The 16,256-nt window shown below is 43.3% G+C and overlaps 1 protein-coding gene across 1 annotated transcript in view; it reads left to right on the top strand.

Annotated features, from left to right (window-relative positions):
• LOC126646437 (protein mono-ADP-ribosyltransferase PARP8-like) overlaps positions 1-8,078 on the top strand; it is a 34,816-nt gene extending 26,738 nt beyond the window's left edge. The window contains exon 11 of the mRNA XM_050327785.1: positions 2,355-8,078. Coding sequence (XP_050183742.1) covers positions 2,355-2,457 — 103 coding nt within the window. The 3' untranslated portion in view covers positions 2,458-8,078. The remainder of the gene's footprint in view (positions 1-2,354) is intronic.
• The last annotated feature ends 8,178 nt before the right edge of the window (positions 8,079-16,256 follow it).

Genomic DNA, 16,256 nt, shown 5'->3' with positions numbered 1-16,256 from the left:
ATCACTTCATTTTTTATTTATCTCTGTACTTAGATTTGTTAGGAAATGTATGTATAAGTTAGTGGCAAAGGTTTAGTAGATCACAGAATCACAGCATGGATCAGGTTGGAAGGGACGACAGTGGGTCATCTGGTCCATCCTCCCTTCTCAAGCAGGGTCATCCCAGAGCACATGGCGCAAGACTGTGTCCGAACGGTTCTTGAATATCTGCAGTGAGGGAGACTCCACACCCTCTCTGGGCAATCTGTTCCAGTGTGTGGTCACTGCACAGTAAAGAAGTTCTTCCTCATGTTCAGGTGGAACTTCCTGTGCATCAGTTTCTGCCCATTGCCTCTTGTTCTATTGGTTGGCACTAGCAAGAAGAGCCTGGATCCATCCTCTTTACACTCTCCCTTTAGATATTTATACACATTAAAGTGAGGGGAGGTGGGGAGAGATTCTCGGCTACAGTAACCAGTTCTCTCTCCCTTTCCTCTTCCCTGATTTTCCAAAATTTGTCCTCAAGTTTTACAGTGTTCAAAGGAGGTTGTATGTGGTTTCTTGGTACGTATCCCTATTCAGATGTTCAAGGAGATATGATAACCATAAACAATAGCAGGATCTTTTGGCAGGAAAGTCCAACAGGATGTTCTGGTGAGAACTTCTGGCAGAAAGTTGACAGAGAATTTTTGGTAGGAAGTTTTTGACAGGCAGAAACAATGGTGAAACATATTTTTTGGTATTTCTATATTATCTGTGTGTTACACCTTCTTAGCCACTAGGGCACTCTACTGGCTCAGGGACAGCTTGTTGTCCACCAGGATCCCCAGGTCCTTCTCCATAGCATTCCTTTCCAGAAGGTCAGCCCCCAGCCTCTACTGGTGCCTGAGGTTATTCTTCCCCAGGTGCAGGACCCTGCACTTGCCCTTGTTGAACTTCAGATGGTTCTGTCCATTTCTCCAACCTGTCAAGGTCCCTCTGAAGGGCCGCACAACACTCTAGGGTATCGGTCACTCCTCCCAGTTTTGTATCATCAGTGAACTTGCTGAGGGGGCACTCTACCCCCTCATCCAAGTTATTGATGAACAAGTTAAATAACACTGGGAATGGTATAGAACCCTGGGGGACACCACTAGTGACAGACCTCCAACTAGACTCTGCCACTGATCATGACCCTCTGGAATCTACCACTCAGCCACTTCTCAATCCATCCCACTGTCCACTCATCCAACCCACACTTCTTGAGTTTGCCTATGAGGATTTCATGGGAGATGTTTAGTTATAGAAGAAATTAATGGAGAGTTATTGATTTTTCCTACTCTATAGCATTACCTCATGTTATATTAAATCTACCCATGTATTGTAAAATTGGAGCCCCTGGTGGTCTAGTGGTAAGGGCGTGGCGCTGTCACCGCCAAGACCCGGGTTCGATTCCCGGTCAGGGCCACTCCCGGGCTGATGGAGCTCGTTAGCCCTTAAAAGGCAACCCATCTACGTCCTGAGGACCTCACTGCCACCGTCCAAGCTCGCTTGGCCCCGGCAGATGAACCTTAGGATTAAAGGGTGGGCTCAGTTCCGCGCACACTGTGTCTCACCTAAAAAATCCAATGCGCAGGTTGGAAGGTGTAAAGACCTTCCCCGGATCTTCGCTCGCGAAGACTGGCCATTATTATTGTAAAATATCTCCTATTTGGGTGTATGTTTTAAAGCTGAAGAATACAATTAAGTCTTCCTGTCTATGATGTGAGCATTTTCCCTTTCACCTATGACTTGTAATTATATATTGAAGAGATTTCAGCCCTGCAAAGAGAGTCATGCAGAGCAGTGGAGGAGCATGCTGACTTCAGATTTACCAGCACTGGGGTTTTCAGTGATCAGGATTGCTTTATCCATGCAAATCCTTAATGCAGGTGAGTTATAAGGAGAAAAACCCTTGAGGTTTTCATGGTGTCACCACTAAGTGGAGGCCCACTTGTGAGAGTTTAGGTACTGCAGGCATAGCGGAACATTGTGCATACTTTGGCACCAGCCTCCTGTAGGGCAGTCTGGGAGCATCTGCAGAAACAGAAACAGCCCTTTCCTTTATACTTCCAGCAAGAGGGAAGATGTTAATGTGCCTTGGTGGGCCAGGTGCCAGCAGAAGTTACCTTTGGGTCCTAGTGGGTTTTGATGACAGGGGCAGCCCTACCACCCTTCACTCTGTATAGAGTTTAGGATCTGCATATAACAGTGAAGTGCAGCAGAGCATTTTAATAGGAAACGTGTCAACATATGGAATAAACACTTTTGATTATTGAATGAAACAGAGTTTTTACTGTTTTTAGGTTGATAATTAAAACACTAATTTGATTTTATTTTCTGTACTCTTATTTTAGTTATGAAGATGGTCAAGTGGGTAATACAAATATAAATACACAGGAACCAAGCATTCATAAAGAGATTCTTCGAGTCATTGGCAATCAAACTGCTACTGGTTAAAAGGACCACTCATATTTAATTGTGATTTGGAAACCTTCCTCAGTCTCAAAGTTGGATTTTGAACTGAAGAAGATGCAAGAAATGAATTTATTATTGTCATTATTCTAAGTAAATTAACCCTTTGAATACTTACTGTTTTCTTACTTAACATTTCTTATCTCAAAAATACCCGAGATGGTATGAATTAGCAAGTGTAGGGGTGCAAAGTCTATTAATATATTGCAACTATTAGTAATTAAACAGGTCTTTGGGTTGCTCACAATAAACAGACTTCAAAAAGGAGTTTTGTGCTGATATTTTTACATTAAATTTCAGTTGGAGATTTTAGCACTGCATACTGGTATTTTAAATTTGGAATGACTTCATTATAAGCAAGATAGAAGATTTTTATAGTAGAACACCTGTATTATGCAGGATACTTTGCAATAAGTAAAATATTCTGTATTTAAACATAATAAAAGGTTGCCTGAAACATGTCAAATTAAAGAGATTGGTTACCTACAGCTAACTTTGATTATATTACACAGATACATTAGATTTAGAATCAAAGGTTAAAATGACAATACATTTTTGCTTAATGAATGAAACAAATCAAACAGTAACTTTCGTATGTTTAGTTTCCTTTGTGTTCTCTGGAAACATTGTCTTATCATGGCTAGGCTTCGTGAACAAAGATTTGAGAAGGGCTCTACCCACGCTTGCTACAAGCGCACTGATGGCTAAAAAGGCCAATGCAAGATAGACAAGTCCGGTTGCAGAAGGTACAGCAGAAAGACTCCCCAGGTGATATCGATGAGACACGATTCTTTCTGCGTTGTCTTTTCTCCTCAAGAGTGATCCTGTGTGTGTTCTCAAAAGCAGCAGCAGTGTTATAGATGGTGTGTCTCCAGGCCTCCTGATTGGAGGTCAGAGCAGACCAATGGTGGGGATCAATATGACCAAGGATGAGGGATTGTTTCAGGCAGTCCTTGTATCTCCTCTTCGGGGTTCCTCTCTTGTGGCAGCCAGTGGCAAGTTCCCCATAGAGCACGATCTTAGGGAGGCGGTAGTCCTGCATCCTGGAGACATGCCCTGCCCAACGCAACTGTGTTCTCAGCAGTATGGCCTCAATGCTCATGACTGTTGCCTGTTCAAGGACAGATGTGTTGGTCACATAGTCAGTCCAGTGGACTTTTAGGACTGTACGGAGGCAGCGCTGATGGAAGCATTCTAAGAGACGCAAGTGGTGGCGGTAAATGACCCATGATTCAGATCCATATAAAAGAGTAGACAGAACAATGACTCTGTAAACACTGATCTTAGTACTTTTCTTCAGGTGTTTGTTTTGACACACTCTTTTATGGAGTTTACCAAAAGCTCTGTATGCTTTTGCTAACCTGTTCTCTATTTCTGCATCAATCTTACCATCTGAGGAGATGATGCTTCCCAGGTAATTAAACTGCTGGACTGATTTGAGCTTTGTTTCACCAATGGTGATATGGGGATGATGGGAGACTTCCTGAGGTGCAGGCTGATAAAAAACTTCTGTTTTCTTCAAGTCAACTTCCAGTCCAAAAAGCTCAGCAGCCTCTGCAAAGCAGGATGTTAAATGCTGCAGAGCTACTTCTGTGTGGGCGACAAGGGAGGCATCATCAGCGTAAAGCAGCTCACGGACAAGATGATTTAAGGTCTTAGTGTGGGCCTTCAGTCACCTTAGGTTGAATAGGCTCCCATCGGTATGATATCGAATGCAGACACCGTTTTCTTCATCGAGTTCTACCGTGGCCCTTTGGAGCATCATGCTGAAGAAGACTGTGAATAAAGTTGGTGTGAGAATGCAGCCTTGCTTCACACCATTGGCTATTGGAAACGGCTCAGAAAGTGCGTCACCATATCTGACTTGACCGCGCTGGTCCTCATGAAACGAGATGATCATTTTGAGGAACTTGGGAGGACATCCTAAACGTTCCAAAATCTGCAACAGACCTTTTCTGCTCACAGTATCGAAAGCCTTGGTGAGATCAACAAAGGTAACATAGAGTCCTTTGTTCTGTTCCCTACACTTCTCTTGCAGTTGTCTGAGAACAAATACCATGTCTGTGGTACCTCTGTTGGCTCAGAAACCACACTGGCTTTCAGGTAGAAGATCTTCTGCTATGGCGGGTATTAATCTGTTCAAAAGAATTCTTGCTAGGATTTTACCAGCAATGGAGAGCAGAGTAATACCTTGGTAATTTGAGCAGTCTGATTTATCTCCTTTCCTCTTGTACAAGGTGATGATGACAGCATCACAAAGGTCTGAAGGCAGTTCACTTCGTTCCCAACAGCGCACCACAAATTCGTGAAACTTAGCATGGAGTGCATGGCCACCGTGATTCCAGATTTCAGGTGGGATTCCGTCAACCCCAGCTGCCTTGCCAATTTTCACCTGCTGTATTGCTTTAAGAGTTTCTCCCATGGTGGAGGCAGTATCCAGTTCAGTTTTCACAGGTTGTTGTGAAATGTACTGCATTGCTGAGTCTTGAACTACACAGCTAGTACTGAAGAGAGTCTGAAAGTGTTCAGACCATCGATTCAAAATGGAAACTTTACTTGTGAGAAGCATTTGGCCATCTGCACTGAGTAAAGGGCTTTGAACCTGGTGTGTAGGTTGTTTTCAGAGCCTCATAGAATCCCCTGTAGTCACCTGTATCTGCTCATAATTGGATTTTTTCCACTAGATTGGTCCACCACTTGTTCTGGTTGTCACAAAGTTTCTGTTGTAGCTTGCTGCATGCGAGTCAAAAGGCTGCTTTTGTTATATGACAAGATGGCTGAGCAAGGTGGGTTTGGTGAGCAGTTCTCTTCTTATACAACAGTTCCTGGACCTTATGATTGTTTTCATCAAACCAGTCCTTGTTTTTCTTGAAGGAGAACCCTAAGGACTCTTCAGAGGACTGCAGAATGCTTTTTTTAATAAGTTACCAAAGCACTTCAGGAGAGGGATCTGTGGAATGAACTTTGAGCCTGGATTGAAGATTTGCCTGGAAGCTGTCCCTCACTGTAGCTGTTTGAAGACTGTTAACTTGAAGTCTCCTTCTAGGAATGTCGCACTTTTTAGGTTTGAACTTAAGGTGGAGGTTAAGTTTGCAGTGCACAAGGCATTCTGCACTAGGCATCACGCGGGTGTGACGAACATCATGGATATCTGTCTGTCGGACCAAGTTTGGTTGCATAATTTTAATTATACAAGCCTAACAAAAACCTGGAAATCATGAAGCTTTTAATTTCCTTTTTAGAAATTTGGTTTTTTATATGCTAGAATTTCTTTAGATCAACAAGGTTCTTTAAAGTTTTCATCCTAACTTCAGTGAGACTTCTCTGTGGTTAATTTTAGCCACATATTTAAAAGTACCTGTGGAATTAGGGTTTTTACATGACTGAGTTGATTGTTTGTACATCAGAAAATACAAACAAATGCAAAATTTTACTGATTTTTCTCTTGATGAAATATTTTTATTAATTTATTCATAAGGGAAAACAAATCAAATCTTTATGTCCTTTAAGCAACCAACTGTTTTTTCCAAGTGAGCATGAACACCAGTCTCTAAGGCTTAAATCACACCTTTCTATATGGAGAGCAGTTAAACTTATGCATCTGTGCAATTATTATAGGTCATCTCAGAAAACAAAAATAGACTGAATCCTCTATAATGTTATTTTCATAATAAAGATACTGAAGAGTCAAATAGCACAACAGAGCATAGAATCATAGAATAGAATCAGTGTTTGTTTCTTTTAAACAGAACAGCATTAGATATGGGGTAATGCATGATTCCTTCTCGTTGCAGTCCCTTTTTCTGTGATGTAATTGAAGTGCCCTGCAAGTAAAATAGTGTTATTTGGCTTAGGAGCACATACTTGGAGATTGATTTTAGCACTCCAGACTTATTTCTTGGGGAACTCAGTTTTTCTGTGTTCACATCCAGACTTGTAAACCCAATCCTGTTTGCGAATCCCCATTTTGCTATTGAATTTGTGTTGAATTTCACTCCTATTTGGTGGATCCTAACTTGAGTACTACTACTGTAATTGTTATCTTTTGTGTTGGGACACAAGTTAACCTCTTGAAACAAAGAGGATTCCTGAAATTTATCTATATATGTAAGGACTGCCTTAGGTTGTGTAACTGCACAAAATCAGCATAATTCAGAAGTGGAGCTAAACCCCATGATTTGTCCTGCTTTATGTGTCTGAACCACTATGTTTTGCAGAACAGAAAGAAACTAGGAAGCAAGTCCACAAAGATATCCTTTGTTAACTTGCTGGACTGATAGTCTACCACTCTGGGAAGCTTCCTCAAAAAACTAGGATAAAAGAAAGATCATCATGAGTGAACAGGGGAAGCCAAGTCATCAGTCATCTTCCCTGTCCCCTCAAGCTGCAGCAGGGTCACAAGTAAACACCTTGAAAGAAGAAACCTGGAATGCAGCTATGGCAGTGAATCAACCTTGGTTTGCACAGTTGTGTCATGATACTGGTCATGCATGGTGCCTTCATAAGTACAACCACTGGAAAGAGGAGGGAAAATACAACTGCCAAATTTTAAGACTGCTCCAAGGACTGATTTAAATGAATGAGCAGAAGGAAGGGACAGCATGGAGGAAAGCAGGGCTCTGAGGTATACGGGGAGGCCTTACTGTTGTGAGGTGCTCGCTTCAGGTCCTACCCAGTGCATGGCAGGAAAAGGGACTCAGAGAACAAAGCTGAAGTGGGGGGAGAGCACAGCACATGGGCAGCACCATGCCTGGGGCAGCTGGACCACCTGGGGAGATGTTACAGTGTAGGGGGCAGTGCAAGGACACAATCCCTGTGTGTGGAGGACCAGGCATAAGTATGTTTTGTCTCAAGCATTCTGACAGTTGCGACGGGAAAGTTGCAATCGGAAGAGAGGGCCCTGCAGAAGTGGGGTAACACTATTCTGAGCCAACTTTCTGTTCTGCCTTGAGACACTGTGCTCATCATGCTTGCGTCAACTCCCCCTCCGCCCCCAACTCACCTCCTGGAGGACTCAAAAAGGGCTGATTGCATGTGTGCAAAGTGGAGTGAAAAGTCTACATAAGAGGTTGCACCAGGTTAACTATAAAAGGAAGTGGATCAGGCTCCCTCACTCTCTTTTTCCTCTCTTTCACTTTCTTAGTCTCACTGGCCCAGCTCTGGACCATCCACATGGCAAGGATCTAAGGACTGGTGATATTCTTTGTTCTCTCTCTCCCTCTTCTATCTTTATTTCTCTCCTCCTTTGCTTTGCCCAGGCAAAGCACATCTATCATATTCTATCCCGTACTCCATACTGAGGTTTGCTGTGGGAGTGGGGAGCTTGTGGAAGTGTGTTGTGGCTTGTGAGCCAGCACCTCTGAGTAGTTTTTTGTGGGGGTTGAGAGCTTATTGAAGTGTACTGTAAAAATTAAGGTCTTGTTAGCCAACACTTTTGAGTCTAAATATTGGGCTGGTTGCTGGAGTTATGATGACTGTACAATAAAGCATAACAGTCTCCTAACACGTGTCCAGTGTCTCTGTTCAGCTTGAGAATTTGCAATGAACATCACGCTCCCTACTGGTGGGTTGTGACCACAGTGTTACACAGAAACAGCAATTGAATGAAACCAAAACTCTCTTGTTACACAGCAACTCAATCACTTTTTTCTTTAGCCAAAATATTAACAGGAAAGTGCTTTTAAGGTATTATCTTCAGGTGAACATGAGTCTTCAGATCATTCCTTTAAAAAGTATTAATTCTCATAAGTTTTAAAAGGTGAAGGGAAAGAGAGGTTCTTTGCAGATCTGTTACTCAAAAATAATAGTCCCTTCTGTAGTAAACTTCAAAACTGAAGCAAAGACTTTATCATCAAGAATTGGAATGAGAAAGCCCGAGGAAGAGATTTTCTTTGAATGATTTTTCCATAGTGGGGAAAATCCAAGGGTGGAAGTTGCATATTGCCAGATTTTTCCCAATACTTATATTCACATGGATTCCAGGGGATGAAAAATAGCCAGGCTCATCTGAGCATAGGCCCTGTGTTATCCATAAAGCCCTTATATTTCCCTTCCTCTGTTATCATGCGCACATATTGGTAATAGAGTAATCTTTATAACTCCCACAGTAAACATGTAGGCTTTCACAAACAGTTCTTAATTACAGAAAGTAGAGCACTAGGCTCTACTACCTTTCTTTTGATGCCTTTGAATTTTTAGAATTTTTAGCTTTTTGTAGATTTTAATGTAGCTGTATAGTCTGTCACACTTTAGAATATTAGTTAACACTTACCAAACCCTATTCCCCCATTTCATATCAAATTTTCTAAATTCTTTAGGTTTGTTTAGGCTCCTTTCAAGGCAGGACTACAGTAAACACATTCTGTTTAAGAACATATGCACCCCTGGCCTGAACAACAAGATACCATCATAGTCAAAGCAACCTTCAAGCCTGGAATCTTGGAGAAGCTCCAAAGACAGTATGTGCTGTGAAGAAAAAGAATATGAGGAAGAAATGAGTCTTGGGACCTCCGACTCAGTTTCTGGGGAGGTCTGCCTGGGGGGCAGATCTGGGGGCTGATAGTTCTTGGATCAGACCATAAATTGTGGAACCCCTGGAGACAGGGTGTGCACCATTTTGTACTCCTTGCGCCAGAAGGCCTTCACTAAAGACCTGTTCTCTATCTTATCTCTACTAAATTAGCCTGGTGAGATTTTCTGCTCCTGATCACGTGGTATAAATCTCCATGAAGCCATAGCTATCTAGCTGTGACCTTGTCCAGCATGAAGCAAGAAAATTCTTGTGAAAGAACTTTCTAACTTCTTCCTACATTCCACAGCAGATTACAAGCCCACAAGTGGGGATGGTTTGATGGAAAAATTGCATTAATACCTTAATACTGCACCCTAATTATAAATTCCCATATTTCTATCCTGCCACAGTCTGTCCCAGACTGCAGTCAATCATCTTTACCTCATGGAGTGGCAGTGCAGGTACCTCTTGCCTCCATGTATAAAAATATCCTCATGTATTGGGTTAGGTGCATGTATACGTGAACACCAACAAAACAGCTGTCTTACAATAAAGCTAGGAAACAATCTAAACAAATAATCTAAACGATCTAAACATATTATCCTAACAATGATGTTACCAGTTTGTGGGGAAAATTTCTCCTTTGAATTTAAAGAGACGGCAAAAACTCATGAAACAAAAGAAAAGAATTTATTCTGCACACTGAGTCTAGTCTCACATTGACTTTCTGGGGAAAAGGGACCCCTTGAGTTTAAATTTCATGCATTTTATAGATTGACAAAATTTCACTCCTTTTTAGATTAGTTTAACATATTCATTTTTGCCTAAAAAGGTTTCTTTTGTCTGAAAAGGGGTCTTTCCCTCCTTCCGATTGGCTACGAGGTGTCCTCTGTCAAAAATGATGGATCTTCCTTTGTGCTTAGCCCAAAGGAAAAACCCCTGTGTTCAAAATTGGCCAAATGGCCCAGAAAGGTTTTAATTTTTATGAACTTTTATTTCCCTTATCCTGGTCGCAAGAAAAATCTTGGTATCAGTACCTTACAGCTTCATGAAACACCTATAATTCTGTTTGTAATAAAAACTGTATTTTATTTCTCATAAGTTTGTCTCAAAGATTACAGACAAGATGTGAACCAGGTCTCAGGGTCCCATGGAAGGGTTCACAGAACTAGTGCTGTTGCAGTGCCGCAGCCACCTTCTTACCCTCTTTTGCCTCATAACACAGGGCTCTTCTGTGAAGCTCCGCACTTCACACACTCCTAGATGACACTGGATGGCAAAGCATTTTAGAGGCAAATAAGGTAGATAAACTTGTTCTCACTATTACACGAAATCCTATGTGAATTTCCAAACCATCCCAGGGAGGAATTTCTTTCACAAACTGCAGTATTCAGAGAAGACACAGATATTCCAAATGGTGCTTGCAAAATGCTGTCAAACTGTTGGGACAGAATATGTGCAAATATAAATATTGCAAACTTCAAACCAATGCAGTAAAACAATATGATGTTTCAATTCTGCTGCCATATCACCCTTCTTATGGGACACCCGCAAAGGAGAAAACTCAGTACCACTTGGACCTGTTAGAAAGAGGCAGCGATCTAAAAATTAGACTAACAATAAAAGAAGTCTAAAGGCAGCAAAGTATAGAAGATAACTGTAATAAACACAGTTATAATTCGTGTCAGTAAAAAAAACCAAATGAATTATTAGAGTTTCATAAAATAATAAAACAAACAGATTGTAAAATTTAATTGTACCCCCATAAAGAGATAAAGCAGACCATTTGTAAGGTCATCAAGGTCATAAGCCATAAACCATCTCTACTTTCCTAAAAAGAATTATGGTAGAATTCTGTCAAAGTCAATGATCTTCTAGGCACCTTGTTGTCCGAGAATGTATGAATTAGAGGGAAACTATCACTGTTGTAGAGATAACAACCTAGCTTTAGTTGTGAAAATAAACATATGTTAAAATTCCTAACATAGTATTGTGAAATGTATGATGTAATGAATATGCATGAGATAGCTAGAATAGTCGAATGCTATATTGGAGTGTGCAGGATTTTTCCTGTAGCCCAGCATGCTGTTTGCTTTTTCCATATAATAAACTCTTATTTAAAAACCTATCATAATTCGAGACTTTGTTTCTCACAATAACAAAAATAAAAATACAATAGTCATTACACTGTCTGATGTTTTGATAGTGTTATTTGTAATAAACTATATTTTAAAGGAGATTTTTTTTTTTTTGTTTTAAGCTTAGTAAAACTTCAGGACATTGATATGTGATTTCCGTGTGTATTTCCCACATAGCTGTTAACTGCTTCTAACAAGCTGCCGTTTGTACCCGAGGCTGATAATGAAGGGGGGAGGGAAGTCTGGCAATGTAATTAACTACACAAGCTGGAGACACCGAGAAGCTTCCTCTAAACAAGGAGTCAAAGTGATTTATATATACGATAAGACTGGAAGGGGAGGAAAAATACCTATTAAAGGCGCATGCTCCAAGCCGGGTTCATCTTGCGGACATTGAGGAAGACTAAAAATCTTCATCGCAGAGACCCCGGCCCACAAAGAAACCCCCAGACCACCGACGCCGGTAACAAAAAGCACATGCCCCGGACTATGTATGGATAAGAACCTATGTACTGAGCATGTCTGGACGGGAAACCGGAGGGTTCAAAAGGGGAAGTTTGAGAGCTCGGGGCGGGTGGCGGCGAGCTGAGAAAGAACTTTCTTCTGTTCTAAACGCCCCCCCCTCCCCGGCGCGCCGATTGTCTATCTACCGCTTATTAATAAATTTGCTTGCTATTGTAAATTGGCTTCTTCAATTTCTTTAAGGCATCGCTGGTAACCTATAACATTATTCAGATTGGAGTCTGATTCTTCTGTTAGAAGTGCCTTTGGAAGGCTGATAACCTGTTTTAAAATAGTTTTTAACCATGACATAAGCTTTCCCACAAATTGGTCTTTCTTGTTCACTTACTCCTGACCTGAACATCTCAGGAAGTCTTGTTACAGTCCAAAATTTTGTCTTAGTGTTTGAGATGATAAAGCCTCTTGTCTTGATTACTTCACTTGCTGTTGTTAAGGCTGTTATAGGTTACCAGCGATGCCTTAAAGGAATTGAAGAAGCCAATTTACAATAGCAAGCAAATTTATTAATAAGCGGTAGATAAACAATCGGCGCGCTGGGAGGGGAGGGGGCTGTTTAGAACAAAAGAAAGTTCTCTCACAGCTCGCCGCCACCGCCCCCCCAAGCTCTCAACCTTCCCCTTTTGAACCCTCCGGTTTCCCGTCCAGACATGCTCAGTACATAGGTTCTTATCCATACATAGTCCGGGGCATGTGCTTTTTGCACATGCTCAGTTGCAAAGTTTCCCCCATGCATGTTCCTGGGCTGTGTTACCGGCGTCCGTGGTCTGGGGGTTTCTTTGTGGGCCGGGGTCTCTGTGATGAAGATTTTTTGTCTTCCTCGATGTCCGCAAGATGAACCCGGCTTGGAGCATGCGCCTTTAATAGGTATTTTTCCTCCCCTTCCAGTCTTATCGTATATATAAATCACTTTGACTTCTTGTTTAGAGGAAGCTTCTCGGTGTCCCCAGCTGGTGCAGTTAATTACACTGCCAGACTTCCCTCCCCCCCTTCCTTATCAGCCTCGGGAACAAACAGCAGCTTGTTAGAAGCAGTTAACAGCTATGTGGGAAATACACACGGAAATCACATATCAATGTCCTGAAGTTTTACTAAGCTTAACAAAAAAGAATCCCCTTTAAAATATAGTTTATTACAAAGGCATGTTCTGTTATTAGTTTACTTCTGCACAAAGTTGTTTTGATCCATTTTACTCCCAACCTGGGTTTTCTGGCAGCACATCCTTCTAGTCTGTCTAGTGGAATAGACTTTCTGCAAACAGTTAACTTCTGATACATTGTTAGTTCACACTGAGGACAAAAACAGAGTTTTGTTGCCTCCAATATAGCAGTTAAGAAGCAAACTCCCTTCACCCCCCCCCCCCTTTTCGTCTTAGTCAGTCCCTCAAGAGGGGGGAGGAGGGGCCGCAGCGCCTGGCCTCCCGCACCCCCCTGCAGTTTCCCACAGGGGACGGGTGATGGTCCATTTCTGGCGGGCTCCCTTTGGGAGCTTCTCTTTTCCCTGTTATAAAAAGTATCTTTCCCTGTTTTCGGCTCTCTCTGCACTCTTGCTATGGCAACCATTGCGAGTCAGAAGTCTGAGTAGGCAGGGCGATGGCATAGGCAGGGGCTGGGCTGGGAGTGATCAGGGGCCAAGCACTCCAAAGCCATTTTGCGCTGCCTGCCCCACTGGGGTGGCAAATGCAAATGCGCCTGCAGCAGCTCCCTGGTGTGGTGAAAACTGAGTGTGTCAGGGAGGGAGGTGGTTGGAAAGACCCCGTTCCCTTTTGGAGTTGCCGAAGCGGAAGCCACGAAAGCTGCAGAGTCGGAACCATCCCCCTGTGTAACGGTGGAGACCCCCTTTCGGTCCCCAGTCATTGCCGAGATAGCAGTGGGGGGAGCGGGGGCAGCGGCAGAGGGAGTGGGGGCGGGGAAGCCACTCCCAGTAACCGTTTCGCTGCTCGCTGCAGCTACCTCCCCTTTCATAACAGGAGTGGCGGCAGCCCCCGAAACCCCTCCCCCCACTCCGAGTGGCAGCAGCTCCGCTTATAACAGCCCCGGCTCCGTCCCCGCTTGCGGCAGACGCTTCGCGTGTAGCTGCGGAGTGTTCAGGGGTGGCTTTGCTTGCAATGGCTGCGCAGTTGGTCCAGGGCCCGCTGGTCCCGTGGCCATGGCAGCATCTGGAGCCCTCCCTCCTCACCGCTCGGAGTGATTAGCAGGTCCCTATCCTCACCGCTCAAGCTACCAGCATAGATCCGACTGATGGAACACCTTTCACGATGTTTCCTTTTATTTCCCTGTATGATAGGAGCTTTCTCTGTCAACTTATGCTCCTTCTTCCATTCTTGATAATGATACCAATTCCATAATAAAAATGCAGTAGTTCCCATTGGGATCTCTTCTATGGACTCAACACAGCCCAGAGAAAAAGTTTACCATGACCGGGTTTTAAAACAGGGTCCTATTGATCACTGAACCACAATGTTATAGGTTACCAGCGATGCCTAGAATAAATTAAAGAGGTCAATTTATAATAACAAGTAAATTTATTAGCAAACAATAGGTAAGTAATGCTGGCGCACCAGGGCAACCACGGGAACAAAAGATTCCCGAACGGCTCGCGCGCGCAAATTCTCAAACTTCCCTTTTGTATCCTCCCGGCTCCCGTATGTAGTCTTTTGCGCATACTCAGTGTCCAGTTTCTTCCGCATACATAGTCCTGGGTTGTGTCTTCTGCGCACGCGTAGTTCCGTGGGTTGGGGTCTCATTTGTGGGCTGGGGTCTTCCGTGATGAAGGCTATAGTCTTCCTCTGTGTTCGCGAAATGACCCCGTGCTTGGGACATGCGCGGTAGTAGGTATTTTCCTCCCTTCCTGGTCTTATCGGCACTCGTTTATCATTTTGACTCTTTGTTATTTCTAGAAAAGCAGATCTGTACCTCTGGCTTGTAAGATTAGGCTTATTGCCGAGTTCTGCTAGTTATGTTAACAGAGTGTAGTTAATTTATTACGATCCTCACACTCTGGGGGGGCTGCTATTCTGCGGCTGTCCTCCCGGACTCCATCGGCTTCAACAATGCAGCCCCCCCTCCCCCGTCTCGGACATATCGGTCTGGGGCGGCAAGGGCCACATGTATCTGGGGCCGTCCCCTCCCAAAACAACCCCCCTCACAGCCCAGCCATGGGGATCAGTGGAGCGCAAGGGAACCCCCAAAACGACCTTCCCCCCCTAAACGTTCCAGACGGGAAAGCGACCGTGAGCCCGGACGCCGCGGTCCCAACACAAAGGCGTCATGCAAACCTCGGTAGCCCAACAAAACTATCTCAGAGACATAGCCCAACAAAAGTCCCCCCAAAGTGTACGCAGGAGAGTGACAGCTTAGTTTATCACAACAACACAATACCTTGCATCAACACGACTTCAAGTAAGGGTGAGCTATACAGGAGAGGTCTTACAGAGTGTCCTCTTTCTCTTTCAACCATGCGAAGCCAATCCAAAAACCCCTAGCAAATTATTGCCTAAAAGGCTGTGGAGGAAAAAAAGACTCCAGGCCAAATTAGGTAGGAGGTAAGATAGAGATACAAAAGGCTTTAATGAGCCCCCAGGCTTCTAGAAATACCACCGCTGTGCTCTTGAATACAGGTGTTTACAATTTTTATAATGATTTTCACCCAATCCCCATCCGGCCACCGCCCAGGTTCTGCCTCCCAACATGCCTTTTGGGAATTGAGTCTGGGGGTGTTTTGGGACCCCCTCTTCTTCATCTTCCTCAGAACATGTACTGATCTTGGAGGCCTTCCAGAGCTCTAGGCCTGAAGGTTGTTGCGTCTATGGCTCTATCTTCTTGTGCAGATTTTAGGGTGTTTTCTACAATTCTACCTTGAAAATGAGAGTAAACACGTTAATGGAATTTAGGGGAATTGATATGGGAATGGGTAACAGGGTTTGCTATGTGTACTGTGCTAAAGGGTAAGGGATAATGTGCTCCTACTTTAAAATCTACATTCATTATATCTACTTCTAAAATCTACAAAATTAAAAAAAATCAAAACTCTAAGGCATCAAAGCCAGGCAGTGGTGCAGCCCGTGGCTGCTGCACCTCCCTTGCCTTACAGGAGTCATGGGGAGCATTCACAGCCCCCCTTAATTGAGGACAGGCCAGTCAAACTGCATCCGCCCGGGCGAAATGCCAAGTGAAGAAAAACTTCACGAAACAGACCCACACACTGGCTGGCCTAGCCACTTCTGGGTCACGTTTTTGCCCACGGACTGGGAAAAATAACCAACTTTCACAACACCCAGGGATCCCAACAAGAAAGTCAAACCTCAGTCCTAACCAAGTACTCCCAATTTCCGGAAAAAAACACTTTATATTTGCTAGCAAAATTAACTAAAACCAGCTGATCTTTAGCTTACCTCTGTGAAGTTTCCAGGAGCTGGGATTCTCAGGATCGGTGTGCGGGAAATAAAAAAACGGTTTTATTATAAGCAAATAGAATGGACAAGGGATACTAATAACAAGTTATTTTTTTATTTATTTTTCTTATTACTAACTTACAGGCATTCCGTGAAAGTTGTAAGACATACAGTTCAGTCTTGGAATGTATGTCAGGAACTGGGCAGATGGGAATAGGAAAAC

Source organism: Myiozetetes cayanensis, unplaced genomic scaffold, assembly GCF_022539395.1.
Source record: "Myiozetetes cayanensis isolate MyiCay16 unplaced genomic scaffold, myiCay2020 scf345, whole genome shotgun sequence".
Lineage (NCBI taxonomy): Eukaryota > Metazoa > Chordata > Aves > Passeriformes > Tyrannidae > Myiozetetes > Myiozetetes cayanensis.
Note: the sequence above shows the minus strand (reverse complement) of the source record. Positions and strands in the feature narration are given on the sequence as shown.